General features: G+C 35.0%; 1 protein-coding gene across 4 annotated transcripts in view; it reads left to right on the top strand.

Annotated features, from left to right (window-relative positions):
* Positions 1 to 18,719, top strand: part of ZNF148 (zinc finger protein 148) — a 41,681-nt gene extending 22,962 nt beyond the window's left edge. For 2 of the 4 annotated variants that reach the window (XM_027679029.1, XM_027679028.1), the window contains exons 3-7: positions 549 to 674; positions 3,720 to 3,843; positions 4,518 to 4,601; positions 10,461 to 10,579; positions 10,915 to 18,719. In XM_027679029.1, the coding sequence (XP_027534830.1) occupies positions 549 to 674; positions 3,720 to 3,843; positions 4,518 to 4,601; positions 10,461 to 10,579; positions 10,915 to 12,504 (2,043 nt within the window). In that variant the 3' untranslated portion in view covers positions 12,505 to 18,719. The remainder of the gene's footprint in view (positions 1 to 548; positions 675 to 3,719; positions 3,844 to 4,517; positions 4,602 to 10,460; positions 10,580 to 10,914) is intronic. The other 2 variants (XM_027679031.1, XM_027679030.1) reach the window with 2 other exon arrangements.
* Positions 18,720 to 20,774: the final 2,055 nt, after the last annotated feature.

The raw sequence follows: 20,774 nt of genomic DNA, 5'->3' as shown, positions 1-20,774 counted from the left end.
ACTGTTAAAACACTTCTCTGTTAGCTGCAGATCAGGTGGTTCAGGTGTTAGAAAAATGTAAGAGTATCATGGTCTTTATTAAGGTTCACATTAGATGAAGATTTTTTTTTCCCCAAAACTTCATTTGAACTGGTCTTTTTTTTTTCTTAAAAAATACTTCTGTCTTAAATATATAATAAACTATTCCGTTAAATCTTGCATTGACAACAGCATGGACTAAAGTAAAATAGGTATGAAAAACTGAATGGTTTTACAGATGGAAGTGATTTTAACATAAGAACTGATCTCAAAATCACCACAGGTCAGGAAAAAAGACCTTGGGAGATGAATGAAAGGATACATCAAAATGTCATTGAGGAAATTAACTGTGCCCTTTTATTTAAGATACATATTATTCCTTTCACTTAAATTTCTGAAAGAATGAAACCAGAAGATAATTCCCTTAGGAAAAGGTTTTCTGTTTCAGCAGTTTGTCATCTTCTAAAATTGAAAAATTGCTTTTCTGTAGTGAGAACCTTACCTGAAACTGGCACTTGGTATCTTAACAGATCAGTGTAAAGCAAGAAATTACCTTTACTGATGCATCTGAACAACAGAAACGAGACAAAAAACAAATACGAGAGCCAGTAGATTTGCAGAAAAAGAAGAAAAGAAAACAGCGTTCACCAGCAAAAGTAAGACATTGATTTGGCAAAACCAAGATTAAAAGGACCTGAAGATTTGGTTGACTATGACTAATTTCATTAGCATTTGAAGTAGTTAGGCTGGAAATTGTTTGTTTGCTCAGTAAAGATGCAGTTCTGAAGTTCAGTAGAGACCCAAAACAAAACTGATATAACAGTGTTTTTCTTTGAACTCTTTTTAGCAACATGAACTCTTGACATATTTTAACATCTGTCTCTCCAGGCAGTTCTCTCTCCAAATATTTTTTTTTTTAAATTATGAGTCAGTAGCTTTGTAGACAACTTTTAAATCATTACTCTGTATCTATCTAATAATAGTTGTGCTTTTCTGTGAGCCTGATAATTTTATATGCTTCATGCATAGTAGTGAAAAGTTTTTAAAAAGAAATCTAAAATGGTAGTTTTGAAAATTCTAAAAAGTTTACTAATATATATAAAATAATTTACTGGTAGGGAAAATTCCTGTGGTCATAATCATCTTCATATATGTATTTATTTATATCAAGAGATTCTTACCATAGCTGCTGGTTTGTTACTTCAAAATTTGTTTTGTAGATCCATTCATGAAGAGTATGTATCCCTGTATGTCTGAAATCAGTTTTCTCCTATTGAGAAGCACTTCAGATAAAACCAGAATCATTTCACCTCATGAGGTAGCAATGTTGTATCTTCTAGTAATTCCCCAAATCAGTGTTAACCTTCAGACTTAAAATAGAACATATCCAGGCTACTCTGATAGACAGAAATCAGTTATATGTTATCACACGGAAGCATTAAGATAAGCCTACTCAGAAATCAACCCAAATTGTTTATACATTGAAGGAAAACTCACCATAACACCAAGAAAATCTCCCAAACCTTTTTGTTGCCCTGGGAACAGGACCTTCCAGTCCTCCCCAAAGCACTGTCAGATAAGGTTGCACCTGTAGTATTCTTGGAAAGTTGAGAAATTGCTTCAGATTGGGTGTGGAAGCAAGTTCCAAATCCTGTGCATTTTCTTCTTACTTTTCCCTTTGATAGAAAAAGGAGATCTAGGTTGAGTACATCCACAGATCACTTCCATGGAAACATGGCAAGGTAGGAGAGGCGTGTGTCCCTCTTTCTACAGACGTGTACTTGCATGCTTCCTTTTTATCTCCCAATCTGCCAGGTTTAGTCTTTTGAGATGACTAAAGATTGAACGATGATCAGGAGAATCGTTAAGCAGGTTGTTTTTCAGTCTCTTTTCCACTTTTTCAGACTTGTCAGAGTAGAAAGGCAGAAAAAAGCTGAAGGACCAACATAGGTGAGAGCCTACTGCAGTTTAAGTTTAGTATTTCCAGAGTAATGGGGTTGATTTTCCCTCCAAACAGCAGCTGGAACTTTGACAAATGGAAGTCAACATACTGAAGCATTTTAAATTCTATCTTATATTAATGTAGTAATCAGATAAATAAAAAGTCACTAGTTACTGTGAATCCTGTCTCCTTTTCCCTCTTCCACGCACACACACACGTGCACACACATACGCACGCGCACACACACACACGCACAAGCTTTTTTGTTGCTTTTATTAGGGAAGCTGCATTGACTAAATTAACTTTCTTCATTTAAGATGTGGTACAATGAATAGATGCAGTAGAAGAGCCCAGGTTTAGGATAACCGTGACATTAAGTGTTATTTTCTGCACAATTATTTTAAAATCCCAACATAATATATGAAAAGCATTTCATAACATGTATTTAAATTTGTTTTTAAGACCCAGTCCGTTTCATCAGCTGTATGTTGTTACAGAACAGAGCTTTTACAACTGTCTCTGTCTGTGACTGGAGCTGTAATATACCAGTCTTACAAACGTATGAATGTACTTGTCCTTCAGAGTGAATGCACATGAATTTGTTAGCCTAAGACTTTCACTCTTGCTGAGTTTTGATGCAGCAGAATTTAAAATTAAGTAGATCCTACAGTATTTGCTACTATTGCAGAGCTACTGTTTCAGTTATTGACTCTCTCTTTCTCATCACTGTCATTATCATAAAACCTAAAATGTCGTAGCTAATCAAATTGCAGATGTGTTTCCCCAGCAGACTTTCATTTTTTGTTAATAACAAGGGACTAAATGGCTTTATTTAAGGTTACTTAAGCTTTTCTTTATAGTACTGTTTCCAGTTAAGCAAGACTTTTAGAAATGTAATTTGTTTACTGGTTTTCTTATTCTCTTGCCAGAGATAGTAGAATCTGGGTTTTGGTTTGGGGCGGGTTTGTTTTTTTTTCTCTTTCTGACAAATTAGAGAAAACCTGTGATTAACTTTATTGACTAAGGTAGATATAGTGCAATTTTTTAAATGTAAGTTTTTTTAGCTTTTATGAAAATAGTGGCTTTGTTTGACAGCAAAGCAATTGAGTGTGGCAAGTTGAATTCATAAAGGAAATGCTTTAATATATATATTGAGTGAGCAATACTTTATTGAGTGAAAAACCTGAAAGGGGAGAACGGTAATACTATTTTCTTGGTTGTTTGGCTTTGGGGTTTTGCTTTTTAAAATATAATTTTGCCTCTATTGGTATTATGTAGACGTAGATAATTTATATGACTATTCTTGTTAAGTTTTAATGCCTTTTAGCAAACATTTAGAGTTGTGATTTGAAAAAAGAATATAACTTTTCACTTTTGCTTTAAAATATGCTTATCCATGGTTTAGTGCCCAGAGGTGATTTGGTTACTTTGCATCCTTTCCAACAGACGGACAAAGTAAACAGTAGCATATAAAGTGACTCAGCTGTGTCTAGGGAAGCTCTAAGCTGATTTTCCATGAGCTGCTTTTGCCTCTTTTCTGTTGAAATATCTCTTAATACACAACGAGACACAAGTTGGATTGGACTGCAATTGGAAATGTGTACTAGAAGCTTAACGCATAGCTTTGTAGAAATTAGCATTGTTTTACCTGAAATATTTAAATTCTCTGCATCGCAAAAATTAATGTGTTTTTTTTTTGTAGTTAATAAGACACCTTTAGAGGGTAGTGTGAGAACAAATTTTACTCTTTTTAAAATAGATCCTTACAATAAATGAGGATGGATCACTTGGTCTGAAAACCCACAAATCTCATGTTTGTGAGCATTGCAATGCTGCCTTTAGAACCAACTACCATTTACAGAGACATGTCTTCATTCATACAGGTACTGCTTGACTTCAAATTTGTCTTTTTCTACTATATAAAGAGTTGTTTACTTATGTTAAAAATGTTTTCAGCTCTATGCGAATTTCAGTTTTAAGAGTGTAGCTAACTTGGCATCTAAGCTTAGAGATTCCATGCACCAAAGTGTCAAAAGAATACCAGAAAAAGAAAAAAAAAAATCAACATATGTTTAATAAACTGAAGACCTAACTGTTTACAAGGTTTCTTTTCTTTCTTTATCAGAAAGTTATGGGTTGACTTGTAGCCTAAGTGCCAAAAATTGACCCCTTTGTAAAATGTGCTCCGGCTGCTTATTTGCCTGATGAGGTATCTCTCTGGTTCGGAGAAGTGAAAAAGGTACTTACCATTATAATAGCTTGCCAGTATCCTGAATGCAGACTTATGCCAGCATCGTGATTGATCTTGTTCATGAGGAAATTACAGCCATTCCAGATCACTCTTCCGTGCTAGACTTAATGTGACTCTTAGGATCATGGAAAGAACTCCGCAGTTCCTATACTTAGTAAGGCTAATGTTTTTTTTGTATTAGAGTATTTTTGGAATTCGCTCAGATGCTGGTTTTTTTAATAGACATTTTAATATTCCTCAAAAGTAGTTATCAGAAACAACAGTGTGTAGTTATTAACTTATGGATGTGGAATTATATTGTTCAAGGTGAAAAACCATTTCAGTGCAGTCAGTGCGACATGCGTTTCATACAGAAGTACCTGCTACAGAGGCATGAGAAGATTCATACTGGTGAGTATAGTGCCTTGAGTATCTTTACTGGCGTGCTTAAAAACTGTTTCCCCACTCAGGCAAGGTTTCTGGTAATAAATATGCAGCCTAAAACCCTGTTGTAATTTGTTTTTACTTAACACATGTTATAAAACTTTAAAAAAGAAATTAGTTTTGTGCTTTCAACTTGCTCCACTTTCCTTTTGGCTGTAAAGTGAGTATGAACTCTAGTAAGCAGATCTGAAAGTAGTTTTCTATAAATAGCCCCAGAGCAGCAAATCCTGAAGTTTGTGCATTCATAATAGTCAAGGTTTGTTAAGCAGTTCTATCTTTTGTTCTGTCAAGTTAATTCAGATAATGGGGACTTCCAAATTCCATTTCCATAGATTTATTTGTTTGTTTGTTTGTTTGTTTGTTTTGGAATTTGATGGAAAAGTGCCAGGACTAAAATGGCCAAAATGCCTAACCCCAAAGGTATTAGTATCAGCTTTTCTTTTCACCTGCTTTTTCGTTTAGGTTTAATTCAGAACTGTTCTAAAAGTAAGAGTCTTAGTTCAAAAATACACAATATAGGTCAAATAAGGCCTGAAGTTTTAAACCAAAGAGCATTAAAGTTTATTCATGTTTATTTTTTTATCTTGTTGCACCACACAGAACCACATTCTTTAACAGGTTTGGTTTCATTGGGTTTTTGGCATTTTGGTGCATGGCCTTTCAATCCCTCTTTAAATATTTTGTAATATGGTCCCTTTTGGACTAGATGCCAATTTCTCAGCCTCTTTTTCAGAAAAGCAGAGCTGGTGAATGTGCACAGTGTTTCTTGGCTGTAGCATTTAAATGGATATGAAAGCTACTAACACGCAGTGCAGTGTGTGCATGTGTAAGGGTTGAGAGGGAGAAAAAACTCTGCAAAATGAATTTTCAGAGCAGTGTACAGGGAGTTACATGCACAAATGCCCTGTTGTTTATGGGATTTTTGTATCCTAGGTTGCCATGAGTCCAGACTAAGTAGGTTTCCTTCAGCCAGTCAGCCACAGAAGAGTCTTCCATTCTTCTGTCCAGTGTCTTTGTTCTGCTCCTAGTCTTTCCTCTGGCTCTGAATTGGTGAACCGTGCTGCCTCCACTTTGTGTAGATACTATTCTTGAAAAGAATGCTCATTCACTCTCTTCCATCTATCTGTCCCCCCCACAAAAAAAAAAAAAAAAAAAAAGCCAAAAATTTAAGTGCAGTCTTCACATTTTTTGGAAGATTTTTCTTTTTTTTCAAATGAGGATTATTCCCTGTACGTGACTTTGAAAATGAGAGTCTGGGCAATTTAGTTAATTAATGCTTGACTGCAAATATTTTATAAATTGATTTAATTATCTTTTTTAATTCAGCTTCTAGCTCTAATGAGAATTCTGTGTTGATTTTAAGCTTTGGAGGGAGGGGGTGGTGTTGGTGGGATTGCAGGTTTTTATGCCAGCTCTACCATATGCTAGTAGTTGTTTAGCAGAGAAAAAGGTGCCATTTAAAAAATTAACCATATTGTTATCTGACTTTTTAAGATACATATATTTTCCTCCTTTCCTCAGCATCCTGAGGTATAGTTTGGTAGTTTCTTAGAAAATTGAAGATGGTGCTTGTGTTTAAATTGTTGAATCATGGGTGTTTTCCTAAGTGACAGCTAGTAGATGATTAGGAGAAGGCATGTAAAAACCCAGCTTCCAGGAATGGAAAAAGCTTTTTTTGAAGTCCGTTTAGTTAGAAAGTATTTAACTAGTGCTTAATTTTTTGCTTTACTCAGGTATAGTGTAGTTAATTGGCATTCTGCATGCCTGTGTGTGCTTTCACCTCTATATGACTGTGTTCACTACTGGGCCTTAGCTGTTTGCGTAGTTACTCTGTTGTTCAGGACTGTATAACTAAACCCATCCAGAAAAGCTGCATTTTCAGCTTGCTTCTCTAATGAGAAGGTGTGCAGTAGGTCTGTGTTTCACTTTGATGGAAGTAAAGAAAAGATCTATTTGTATTACTCATATTCTTTTAAGGAATGTTCCTTATAAATTAAATACTTTATTTTTTTTCTTTTTATTTTGCATTTTTACCTCTGGGAATGATCACTTTTAGCACCAGCTTTTGTACAGTGTTCAAAACACTGATGGAGAACAGGATGTCTCCTACTCTTTTAAAAATGTTTATCAAATTTTCCTGTTTATTTTAAGCCAATCAAAGCCAGTGGTAACACCTAGAAGCCCCATTTTATGCCTGTTACAAGCCCCCTATTTACAGGTGCTCCAGCTAGTTCCAGTCTGATTTGAATTTGGTTCTCTGAACTGCTCCTTCAAATGAGATGTTATGAAGGAGTAATGAAGCAATCAATGAACAGCCTTTTTTTGTGTAAATAATTAAACAGTTGCATCTAAAAGCAGACATTGCATTAATACAAAATTCACTTACTAGGAATAATTGTATGTAGAGGAGGGCAGCAGTGCTAGAACCGTGCTGCTAAACTTGTCCCTAATGAGTCAGAAAATTGCCATTTTAGTTGTAAGAGAGGGAAGAGTCACTAATACACAAATATTTTCGTATTGTCAGTTTACTAGATTCCAGAAGATGCTGAATGTTCTTTTTTTTCTAATATGTCTGCTTTCTTTTTGCTTAGAGATGTTTCTATACACCTTACTCACTCGTGCATTCATGTGTCCTAATTGTGTAAGCCACCCTACTTTCCATTTTAATCACAAAAACTGCGATTACATTTAAAGAAATAAAACAGCAATGGGGCTCATGATTCAAGTGCCTTCTTATTCAGTCCTGCTGATTTTTTTTATTGTCTTCTTTGTTATTTTATAATTTGTTTTTTGTCTGTTTAGATTTTAAAATGCCTGAGGGTTTATAATTGTTGCAGCCTTCATACACATAATATTTGTACAACTCTTTATGAACAGTTCTATTGCTGGGTTTTAATAGATTGCCAACATAGACAAACACATGAGCTGTGTTCGTAAATAATGCAGTAATGATTGTATTTTTAAATTTTGACTTCTCTTTATACATCTGATTCTATCCCACTCAACAAGACATTTCAGAAAAATGTCCTGGATTCTCCATACATTAGCAAAAGGCTATTATTAATGATCTCCTCCGTTTGCCATAGATCCTGTTTAAAAAGTACAACAAAATTGCAGAAGGCATCTGAAGTTTCAGGCTTCTGCTAAGAAATTATTATTGGAAGCATATCTCCATATTAATTTTTAATCTTTTTCTAACATTATCTTCCTTATGAAGATTAAAGCCAAAATTAAGTATGGTATCAGTTTCACAAAGTTTTTCTTAATCTTACTTCCATTCTGGAATTCTACTGAAAAATACCATTTTCTGTGTTGTGCTGAGCAATTCAAGGGCAGTGTCCCCAGAATTTTCTCCCTGTTAAGGCATGGCCAGTAGCGCCTTTGTATGTACCCTGAAAGTTTCCAAAATAGCTGGTGGTCATAATACACCAAAAAACCTCAGAACCCCTGTTTGGCCCTTTTTAAGCCTTGAAATGGGAATAGGTAGCTGAGGGAGTCTTCTGCCAGCAAATAGCCAGCTTGAGTAGATGAATGTTAAGGAACTCTGTGACCATTCATTTACAGAAATGAGGATAAGGCTGCAGGTAAGTGTATTAAAGAAGTGTTCTGCATTTCCTGGGGTAGCAGAATAGCTCCTTAGGGGGCTGTTCAGAGCTATTTTGCTGTAAGGCTCAGATAAATCACCAAACAGTTGCTCCTTTCTCTAGAAAAACGTAAGGTAGTGTGAAAGCAAACTTTGAGACAATGTAAGGAAGAGTTGTTGGAAGAGGCAATTTGAAAGAAACACCAAGTAGAATAGTGGAGCAAAGGGAAAGAAAATTGTAAGGATTAAGTAGTAGACTTTGGGAATGGAAGAGAACAATGACATCTAAAGATCTTGCCTCATCTTGCTGAGAACTGAAGACAAGGATTGGAATTTGATGCAGAAAGTCTCAATGGGCTTGATGGGAGTAAAATACCATAGTCATAAGGGTGCCCAACAAATAAAGAGAAGGTGAAGAATGAAACTGGAGTTTGAAAGTTAAGAAATAGGCCAGAGAGAAGGATTTGCTTACAGACAGTATGAGAGAATTATATGATAGATATTACAGCTTACAAAGAGTGCTGAAAACAAGCAAAGTTTTATGGAAATTATTAATAAGCAAGAAAAGATAAAGGTCTCTAACTCAAGTGAAAGAAGAGGTACGATGCTGAGGTTGTGAGCCTGTAGAAAAAAGAACTGATGGAAGAAGCTGAGAGATCTGAGTAGAGGAGATAATTTGTTTTAGGAGAGAATAAATTGGAATAATTTCATCTAAGAAAGGAATTGGCTGAGAAGCCACATGGAGAGGTAAGAATTAATAATTGGAAACAGGACATAAGCTTACAAAGAGAGATTTAGAAATTGCTTGGAATTCAGGCAGTTGAAACTCTGGGCATTAATGATCTGACTAGGAGCACATGTGTGGGCGATACAGATATTTTTCATTCTAGTTTCTATAAATACAGACACCTTATTTTAAGGTACTGTATTTCCATTTGTAGAAGGATGAGGCTAAATAGTTCTATTGTAAATGGAAAAACACACTCATAACATTTTAAATAATAAAATGAATTAATTTAAAATGTTAAATGTTGATAATTATTGGTAATTTAATAAAGTTAGTCCATAACATAATTAGTAAGAATAAAACTACTTCAGAAAACAGCAATAGTCTGCATATTTCTGGAAACGAAGCATAGATGGTTTATATCCCAAAAATCAGTGCAGTGCAGTATCCAGAACAAAGAGGGTGTTGACAGATGCTGCCAAGACAATCCCTGATCTCTGTGTCAGTCCAAAAGATTTCATAGTAAATATTAAGAGGAAAGATCACTGTTGTTCAGGCTGAGTTCTATTAAATAATAGTGAACTTCTGTAAAAGCAAAACTAACTTTTCAATGCACATGGAATTTTTAGGTTTTGTCAGAGAAATGTAGAAAATAAAGAATATCAGAGGGAAGATGTAAGGCAAAAGTTAAAAGAAATAAAAATAGAGCCCAGAAAAGATCATTGCAGGGCTTCTTTGTGAGGAAAAATAAGGGGAGAACTGAAGATGAATTCAGGGCAGTGCATATTGTCTGAACAAATGTTTCATGAAAGTAAAGGATAAAACCAAAAACCAAAGCGAGCAAAACAAGCAACCAAAATGAGAAATCTGTAAGTATGCAAACACCAGTTTAGCTATAGAGGTTTCTTTTTTTCAACTTAGTTTTTTAAATAAAATCTTTTTAATTAGTTTTTAAAAATAAATAAATTTGACTTCCAACCAAAGTAGTAGGATTTTTTCAAAGCAGTTATTTCAATTCTACATACAGATAAGATAAAAATATGGAAAAATACAGAGCACCCTCAAAAATGTTATATTCAAAGTTTGGAAATGCATAATTCTCTCCTAGAAGGGATGGATTTGAGTTCATGAGTTAGTGAGAGAATTGAGGTATTTTTATACAATCGTCTGCCCTAAAAATATGTGATGCAACAGCAGTTCAGGAAGAGCATCTTTGCAGTTCTTCATTTGTTAGATGTAAGACGTATATCTGCACCACCATTAGAAAGAGGGGTAAGGATTTAGTTTTAAAGGTGGTTTGGTTTTTTTTTAGCACAAAAGCTTAAAATAATTTGAGGCATCATCTACTGAGTACTGGAAAAATAGTGGTGTGAGCAAGCCCTATGTTGTTTTTCATTAGCAATAGACTAAATCCTCTTACTACTTCTAATAAAGAATGTAGTATTTGACCTGGTAATTGTATGGAAAAATGTTGATTTATTTTCTTCGATTAACATTGCTACATGTTTTTTATCAGGTGAAAAGCCATTTCGTTGTGATGAATGTGGTATGAGGTTTATTCAGAAGTATCACATGGAAAGGCACAAAAGAACTCACAGTGGAGAGAAGCCTTATCAGTGTGAATATTGTTTGCAGGTAAGATGACTTGGTGAAATCTTTTGTGATTGACAAACAAAACACCAGTAGATTCCCAGTAGTACAGACAGGGATTTCTCCATGGGTTGTAGTCATGTGCATACACATAAATGTATAACAAATGTTTTTTCTGTTAAAGTGGGCATTCTTGGTGCACAGAGGCACGGCTGGCTGAGCTTGATTTTATTGACTGTGTACTGTTGTTTGACACTTCATTAGAAATTGGTAAAGTGGACGAATTGTCAAGTAAATGTGTTAGAATGAAAGGTTTCTTTCTGCTAATATATTTATTTTTCCCTAATAATAATAATAATCACCATCATCATCTTTTTCAGTATTTCTCCAGGACCGATCGTGTGCTGAAACACAAACGTATGTGCCATGAGAACCGCGAGAAGAAACCGAACAGAAGTGCCACCAAAGTTGGCTTTTTGCCATCGGAGGAAGATTCTGGTTTCTCAACGCCTATGAAAGACAGCTCCTTGCCAAAGAAGAAAAGGCAGAAAACAGAGAAAACAAAATCTGGGGATAAGGAAAGTTCAGATAAATCAGAACACAAGAAGGACAAAAATGACTATTTGCCTTTGTACTCTTCCAGTACTAAAGTAAAAGATGAATATATGGTGGCGGAGTATGCTGTTGAGATGCCACATTCTTCGGTCAGTGGAACGCACTTAGAAGAAGCAAATTCTGGAGAAATACACCCACCTAAGCTTGTTCTCAAAAAGGTTAACAAGAGGAGTCTAAAACAGCCACTCGAGCAAAGTCAAACCATTTCACCTTTGTCTACATATGAAGACAGCAAGGTTTCAAAGTATGCCTTCGATCTTGTGGATAAGCAAAGTTTACTGGACTCTGAAGGTAATGCTGACATTGATCAAGTGGACACATTACAGGAAGGGCCCAGTAAACCTGTACACAGCAGCACTAATTATGATGATGCAATGCAGTTCTTAAAGAAAAAGAGGTATCTACAAGCAGCCAGTAACAACAGTCGAGAATATGCCTTGAATGTAAGTACCATAGCATCTCAACCTTCAGTAACACAGGCAGCTGTGGCCAGTGTCATTGATGAAACTGCTACAGCCTCAATATTAGACACACAGGCACTGAATGTTGAAATTAAAGGTAACCATGACAAAAATGTCATTCCAGATGAGGTACTGCAAACTCTGTTAGATCATTATTCACACAAGGCTAATGGACAACATGAGATCTCTTTCAGTGTGGCTGACACGGAAGTGACCTCCAGTATATCAATCAATTCCTCTGAAGTATCTGAGGTCACCCAATCTGAGACGGTTGGAACAAGCTCTCAAGCTTCCTCATCAGATAAAGCTAGTATGTTACAAGAATATTCAAAGTTTTTACAACAAGCTTTGGACAGAACTAGCCAAAATGATGCCTATTTGAACAACCCGAGCCTTAATTTTGTGACTGATAACCAGACTCTTACAACCCAGCCAGCATTTCCTTCCATGGAGAAGGTCTACACATCTATACCTGTCAATAGCTTTCGATCAGGAATGAACTCTCCATTAAGAACAACTCCAGACAAGTCTCATTTTGGACTAATGGTTGGTGATTCGCAGCACCCTTTTCCCTTTTCAGGTGATGAGGCAAATCATTCTTCTTCCTCCTCTACACAGGACTTCTTGGATCAAGTAACTTCTCAGAAGAAAGCAGAGGCACAGTCTGTTCATCAAGCATATCAAATTAGCTCCTTTGAGCAGCCCTTTAGAGCTCAGTACCATGGGGCAAGAGCTGGAATATCATCTCAGTTTAGCACTGCCAATGGACAGGTGAACCTTCGGGGACCAGGGACAAGTGCTGATTTCCCAGAATTTCCCTTGGTGAATGTAAATGATAGCAGAGCTGGGATGACTTCTTCACCTGATGCCACAACGGGCCAGACTTTTGGCTAAGAAATCTTTGTAAATAATACTGGCACTTTAGAACACATTTGTCAAAAGGGGGTTGCTCTGTAAAAGATGGAGTTCTGTACAGCTTTTAAGAGCGCTATGTTAAAGCAAAAGTAAGCTGATATTAGCAAGACCAATAACTGCTTCTTTCTTTTTTTTCCTTTTTCTTTTTTTTTTTTAATTTTTCGGTTAGCCACCAGTAATTGAACTGCCTGATGTTGGTGCCCCTATCAAAGGCAGTTTATTATTCACTTGTTTGAGTCTAGAAAATATTTTACCTTCTCTGAAATTTAAAATAAACAAAATCCCCAGGTAAGACTTTCCCCCATGATTGTTTCCTTGCTGGTTTCCTTGTATACTTTGGGAGGACAGTTATTGTCTGATATTATTCACATTGTCTTTTCTAACCTTGTCAGCATAGTCATTGCTCTTCAGCAGGGAATCAACATGTACTAAACACACAGAATAAACAAGTAAGTTTCAAAGGTCAAGCAAAAACGGCTTTAAAAGATGGCGTTTTCTAGAAGAATAATCTTCAGTCTCTCAAAAAAAGTTTTAGATCATGTGCCCTTTATTTCTGCTTTGCATTACCTTGAGTTGTGTTTGGAGGGAAAAAAAATGAATTCTGATAGACTAACTCTACTATTTAATTCTAATTAATTTAAAATACTTTAAACACTTTTTTTAAGCAGAATACCTAACTGCTAAAGCCTTTACTTCATTCCTGAAGTAATGTGTATTTCTTTGTACAGCTGAATCTAGATGTAACTTTTTAATGACTTTTTCATACACAGATACCAAGATTTTGGAGTTTTAGTTAAAATACTCTGTAGATGACATTCCCAATTGCAAAATGCTTACACAAACTGTGTATTCCAAGATTTAAAAGCTTAATTGTACCTTACCCTCCGTACTCATAACGATTAACATAGAGCACTTAGCCAACTTGATAGTTTTCGATTTCTCAAAAAATAAAACCTTTTTGAGATTTTTAGGTTTGATACGGTTGCATCATTTTCATCTCACACAGCTCCAGTAATTCTCTTCAATACACTTGAGACTGGGTATCCTTAGCTTCTCTAAAAACTGTTTTGATTCTCTGTCTGGCATTTTGACAGTTCAGACCATTAAATTTATTGAAGTATCCCTGAAAGCTGAAGAAGCAGGCATTCAGATTCCCTACCTTTTTAGTGTTTGCTTAGTGAAGGTCATCACAATTTTACCAACCCCAAACTGGTGAATGATGCTAGTGAACAGGATTTCTTTTTCCAGCCTAGGAGAGTGATCAGAAGTTTTCGTTGCATTTCACAGTATAAATAAACGACAAAGTTTATCCCTGTACCACGAATATGTTTTTTGAATAGTACTTTGTCTTGAAGTATACGGTATGGTACGATAAGTAGTTCTGTGTGCATTTTTAAGGTGGTAAGATTTGAGTAGCCTAACTATTGTGTAGTTTAAGTTAACAAGTTACAGATTTTTGAACTGTAATGTTCATTCTATTGCACCTTCCCTAAAGGGACACTGTCTGGTAGTTTAAGGCAGTTTAAGCCTCATGTAGGCTGATTAACCAGGGAAAAACACACACACACACACACATATGGGTAGGTATGTATATGGCGGTTTTTTAAAAATGGGATTGCATACGTGCTTTTATAGTGCTGTTGCTAGCTGGTATCTCTCAGACAAAGCCATCAGATAGGAGAAAAGACTGCATCTCAAGGGGCTGAAATATATCCTGTCTTTTAAGAAAGGACTTGAGCGGGACCTAGAACAGTTCCCACCTCTTCTGAAAACAGTAGCAATATTTTTCCTAATTTTCATTACCAGGAAACTGATCCCACTCTGTATCTTTTTTCCCCTGGTAGCACTACTACAGCACTAACTTCACTTGGTACAGTTGAGGGAGAAAGGGTATTTATTATCCATAACTTGCTTCTCTTATTGGCAAGAAATACAATTTATGTAAACTTATTTCTTAATACTTTTGTATAAGAAAACAGGTTCTGTTTTGATTTGTTGACCCCTCTGTATAATACAATAAGGTGTTTTAGTGTTCTATGAGTTACCAGTAGTTTTGCCCAAATATTTGGCCCCAAGTTAAGGAGCGGGCATCAGGAGAGAAAAGTAAATTCCTTTTGGATTATTGATGATACCTTTAAAGAAATTTCTTTGAAAGAATATTTTTAAACTGATTCATGCCTTTCTGGTTTTCTTCCTTTATGGTCAGTTTGGTTTTTTCACTTTCTATTCTATGTTGCACAGAAATAACATATATGGCCCCTATATCCCAGGAAGCCACTTCTTGTAATGCATATTTTGAGTGTTTCGTTTCCATGACATCTTTGCTTATGCTGCCTGAATAATACTGTGTTGGCATCTTTGCTCTCATGCCCTGATGCTGCAAGTAGATGGCCATTAATTGTACTATTTGTTGAATATAGCAAGGAACAAAAGGAAAAAAAAGGCCAGGTTATTACTGCACTGCCCTGGCCCCATAGGGAGGTAAGAGGAATAAAGCCTCCTTCTCCCTAAGGGGGCTGACTCAGCTTTATTTGAAAAGGTTGCTGCATTGACACTCTGCTGGGAGAAGGTGATTTAGGAGTAAGGGGGAGTCGCTCTCACTCCATGCCATCTCCACACTTAGGAATTGCTCCATGGGAGCGTGAGGGAGCAAGCTGTTGTACAGAGTGAAGGAACTTGCTCTTCGTGCAGCCAAATGGGAATCACCTGAGGAACTGTTATCCCTTACGTCACAACTCATTCCCTAGCCTGCTGCTGAGCCATTCCAGCTACACTCTGTGCCTTAGGACAGGCTGTGAAGTCCCCGTCTAAGCCACAGGGACTATCCCATAGGGTGCTTCCACATGTACAGTTAAAAGCGATGTGAGTAGTTGATCTGCTGATGCGTGAAGCTTTCTGCACTGGAGGAGTTAGCCAAATATACTGCTATGATTTAGGTTTAACTCAGTAAAAAGCTCTTGCTTGTTTAATAATGACATTATTTAATAACATCTTTCACTGCTCACGTTTTGCTGCTTTTAATCTACAGATGCTCATTCTTCATGTTGATCTGGTCACTGTTCATTTTTTTTTAGTTTTTCATGTATGTTTGGAAAAAAGCAGCTTTGGTTTTCTGCTCTGTTCTTGTACTGATGCTGTTCAGTCAGTCAACACAAGGCTGGGGTGAGTGTGTGTATTCCCCTGAGCCAACAACAGACATTTTAATGAAAGGTCATGTAAGCACCAAATGTGTGTGTGTGTGTAAGGTGGACATTTTGGGGATATCTACTAGTGATAGAGCAGTGATAATTTTAAAAAAAGAGGAAACTGATGACATTTATTAACAAACTATATATATACACAATACATGTATATATATATATATATAAATATATACGCACTTATTAATAGGCCATATTTTGGTCCTAAATTACTTGACAGTGTCCCTTTTAGCATGAATCTTTTGATATGTTTTACCATTAATATAACAGACAATGAAGGAATCAGCTTGTAATGGTATACTAATAGGCATTTACATTTTCTTCCTTTGATTTGAGAATGAATTAATCATAAATGACAAGTTTTGGGGAGAAGGATTAACCATGTGTATTACTGTATGTTGGTTTACGAATAACAACATAAACAATTGCAATTGGACGATAAAAGAACCATGTTTATGATCTTGTGTCTCCTAGTGTTGTCTTTAGGAAAATTGTGTTTCAAGAAGAAAATAGGACAAGGAAGTATTCATGTGAAATAACAACTTGTATTATTTTTATATTATACTTGACAGTTTTTTGGATGATGGGAGCTTTTCATTGTTAATAGAGAAGTACAGTAAAATCTTGCTAATTCGCTGACTTCTAAACAGAGCATCCAGTAGGTTTCTACATCCCTGATGGTCTCTTCCCACCTCTCTGCAATGGTCTAAAACGTACTGTAGCGAGGTCTCATACAATAATACTGTACTACTTCACCCAAGTATACTACAGCATCTACATTAGTATACTGGGAGATAGAAGGAGTATTGAAAACTAAATTACAGTTGTCAAAATAAATGAACAAAGTACATTTTGTGATGTGACATCCTTGCTTTTGTTGCCTGCTTCTTCGCTATTTTCAAAATTGTCATTTTTAAAGGGTTTCTAAGACATTGCTGCGAATTATTGGGGTTCTACTGTAACTTTTGGAGTTTATTCTAAAGTATTCATGTTCTCCTATGAAAACTTTCCACCTGGACAGATACATTATATTCCACGCTTGATCAGAATATTTTTATAGTATTTGTATCACGTGTAGTAACTATTTGCAATGAACCAGAATATTTGGATGAATTCACTCTGAATTTTGCAGCATTGGATTACTTTATGTATGTATATTTGCTAACTAAATTTTCTTGGCTTTGAGAGTTTTGATTTTTATTCTTCTTTGTTTGCTTGTTTTAATACCGTTACAAATTGCAGGGAAAAATCCTAATACTCCTGGGAATCTGGTTGGAAATGTTAACAGGCAGGAATATGCTTATGCCATCGGCACCAGTACGCATGTGAACTTTCAAATTACATGGTTGGTACTGAAGCAAATGAATAATGCCACAGTTTCATGGAGTTAAATGTTTTACTAAAATGAAGCCTTGTAACTTTGAAAGTTCATTCGACTTATGGTAATGCATGTTTATGTTAGGCATGTAATGCATTTAGCTGAAACTCACTTTGCAAAGGACAAGCACTAAGAAAGTATTACTGCTAATGAAAAGATGTGTCTAAGTTAAAATTTAAACTTTTCTTCAAGTTTAATTTGCTTTGTGTCAGGGAAATAAATTTATAGTCGCTTTTGCTCTACTCGACCTACAAAACCTTCTGTTTCCTTTCTAAAATTACATCTTTTGGTAGGAAACACAAACTGAGGCAAGCAAACATTTCTAAGACTTGTTTCTTGCTTTCCTTAATCCAATGGATGGAAAGGTAATATTGTGTAAACAACATTATTTTATTTTTTTATGCAATACCATGCTGTAAATATGATTTATCAAATAAGGATGTACCTATGATTGAATCTTTGATTCTGCACAGCTAGAGTTTATATATAAATATAAATGTGTCTTGACAATCAAGGACTTATGTCAGTCTTCCTTTATGACGTTTCTTATTGTTATGCATTCCATTTGTTTGACTTGAGTATTTGTATTGTCTGTAAAGTATGTAATGTTTTTATAGCTTGTTTAAAACAAACAAAAAAACCTGTAAATATGAACTGATCACAGTACTGCTCTGTTAGAAGGCATAAGATGATATACTGTTTGTAAGCAATAATACATGACAGTGCTAACTTGACAAGTAGCATAAGGTTAAGTTCCAAAAATACCTTTGGGAGTTAATAGCCTTGTTTGAGTTAATGAATATTCTTAATCATTTTTTATAAATAAATTCAAATGTCCTCCTGCTGGAATATATAACATTGTTTACACAGCACAATTTCAGTCACAGAGAGGACAGTCTTTAGATCTATGGCTTCATCTGTACACACTTTGAGTAAGAAATCAATGGCTTGGCTGCACTTCTGCGAGATGAGGAAGACTGCAAAAGTTGAATAGCTGTGTCTCTAAAGGATGAGAGATACTATTCTGCTTCTGTGCTGATTCCTGACAGTTCCTCTACTTAATTTGGAGTCTTTAAGTCCTGATATTGAACTGGTGAGACTGGGGCCTCCCATAGAAAGGAGTAGTTCTCTTCTTATTTCATATGCAGATAAACAGTGAACTTAGGAGTCACCTCATCATTTGAGTTGCATATTTTTCAAATTATGAGCTATGAGATGTTGAGATGGGTTTATTCTGATAAATAAACTAAATGTCAAACTTATAGTTTGAATTGAATAGGTATTAGACTGTACAGAGCAGCATAACTATTTGAACAGTCATCACTGCTTTAGAACCTCCCCCCCAATTTATAAATGTATATGACCTACATTTTATAGAAAAAGAAATGTTTTTAAATGCTAGTCATTTATATAATATGTGCTTTGAAGGATTTGCTAGTCCACTTCTGTCACTTTTAGTACACTGGTATCTTTTATATGTAATGTATGCTTTTTATTATTATAATTATTATAATTATTATTATTGTAGTAAAACATTTCAGTAGGAGGAATTTTGCAACAGTATGAGGGGTTGAAATTTTCATTGTCAGAAATGAATTATACTGGACTTTGTCTTTGTAGTCTTGTCTTTCTTTAATTGCTGTCTGGGAGGGAACTTGGTATTCAAATAAAGCAAGTGACTTCCTTTTATTTTGAAGGCATACTAAATAGTGCTGAATTGGATATGAAAATATAAAGAATTTGAAGACAGAGAAATTAGTACAAAATCTAGTGTACAGAAGAAATTGTGTTACGAAAAACCTTATGATATATATAGTGGAACACTGTTACAGTGAATTTCTGATATAGTGTTATTTTCTGAAGTCAATATGCCTTCTTTGTATTTCAATTAATTAAAAAAAAGATAATTTGTACAGATAAATTTAGGACAATAGGTTTATTTCAATTATTATACAGTATTTCTTTATCCTACAACATCTATTCCGTCCCTTTGTTATCAGACAAAAGACCGTAACCTGAATTCCATCAGTTAAAGTATGTATATAGGTGAGAAATGGTTTTATAGGAACCTGAAGAGTATGAATTTGTATATTCCTTATGTTTCTGACAGAAATCAGTATGTGAGTCTCTCATTATTCCTGTGAAATGAGGAATTTCCTGATACCAAGAGGAGTGTGTGTGCATGTATGTTTGTGTGTGTGTGTGTGTGCACATAGGTACACGGAAGATGTTTGGGTCTCATGGCAAAAATGATACAAATATAAAAGGATTTAATGTAGTTCAACATATGACTTACATTTAATATGTAAAAGAAACATTTAAATTTCATAATTCAAAAAAAGACAAAAATAGTTTTGCAGGAAACAAAACTATTTGGATAGCAAGCTTGACCAAATGAATTTTTTTGGTTAAACTTGATATATTTTAAAGGATTCTATTTCTGCCTTTATTTCTGCCCTAAAAGCAACTTAAAATATTTTGGGAGTTATTCTTCCTGTTCATTTGACTGTGAGTGTAATTTATATCATGGTTTACAAAATGTGGCATGAAGGATTGGATTGTTCTATCTGTATAATACAATGAAAGATTGCTTTTTTTTTACATAATCATGGTGAATGGTATTGTATTCCTAGGACTGATTTATTCATTAAGTGACTTAATGAGTTTCATCACTTTTGACGTTATTGTTTTCTTATGGTTAACTTAGTCTTTTTGGGTTTATAATACCCTTCTATGTATTGTGATACTAAGGGAAGTTATGTTTTTGCTTTATTTTTAATTAAACTAATAGTTTGATAATTTATATTTGCAAATGATGCATTTTAAATGTGGTCACTTGCTGTTTGAAAAATAAAAATATAGAATACTGTTTTATGAATAGACTTAGCAGTATTTTTCATGTTAGATAATTTTGAACAAAATCTGCTTTCTTAATGAGACAGATGAAGACATGTAAAGATACATATCATTGTGAAGAACTGAAGTGGATACTTTACAACAATTAAATGAAATATTTAAATATTGATTTGAGACATACAAACCTTATTTGGGTTTTCTTCTCCTTTGGATCTCATTGCCTCCTTTGATTACAGCAAACAGAATATCTGACCTTAACTTTAATCCTGGTTGTCTGAGAGGATTGCACTGGAATCACTTCAATAGAAACACCTAGTGTTAGACTGTCAGCTTTCCTTTTGTGATTTTTCTTTGCACTGGAGGAAGTTTATTCAGTCCCAGCAACTCCTCATAATAATGAAAACCAGGACTTCATTTTAATCTCAGTTGTAAGAAAGGTGAACTTGATTACTTAAGATTTCAAGTCTGTTGTATAACAGAATGCCATGTGTGCACTACATCATTTCATAGCATGTGTTATATATGGAGTATTTGTTACATAGATTTTTCTATTGTTGAAGCAAGTATTTTGAGAAATATTGAAGATTATAGCATATATACACTTACAAAACCAGAAATATGCCCCATAGCATTAATTAAGTTTTTAAGTTAATTTAGTTTTCTCACCTTTATTTAAGTGTGTGTTTGAGGCATTGTTTCCGTGAATCTTTTGGTAGGGTCCCTCTTGGTAAATACTTGATTTTTGTGCAATGCATGGCTCTGTTGATTTTACTTCATGTAAGAACAAGTTTTACGTAAGAAAGTGTTAAAAGTGG

Source organism: Neopelma chrysocephalum, unplaced genomic scaffold, assembly GCF_003984885.1.
Source record: "Neopelma chrysocephalum unplaced genomic scaffold, ASM398488v2 Primary Assembly neopelma1_44, whole genome shotgun sequence".
Lineage (NCBI taxonomy): Eukaryota > Metazoa > Chordata > Aves > Passeriformes > Pipridae > Neopelma > Neopelma chrysocephalum.
Note: the sequence above shows the minus strand (reverse complement) of the source record. Positions and strands in the feature narration are given on the sequence as shown.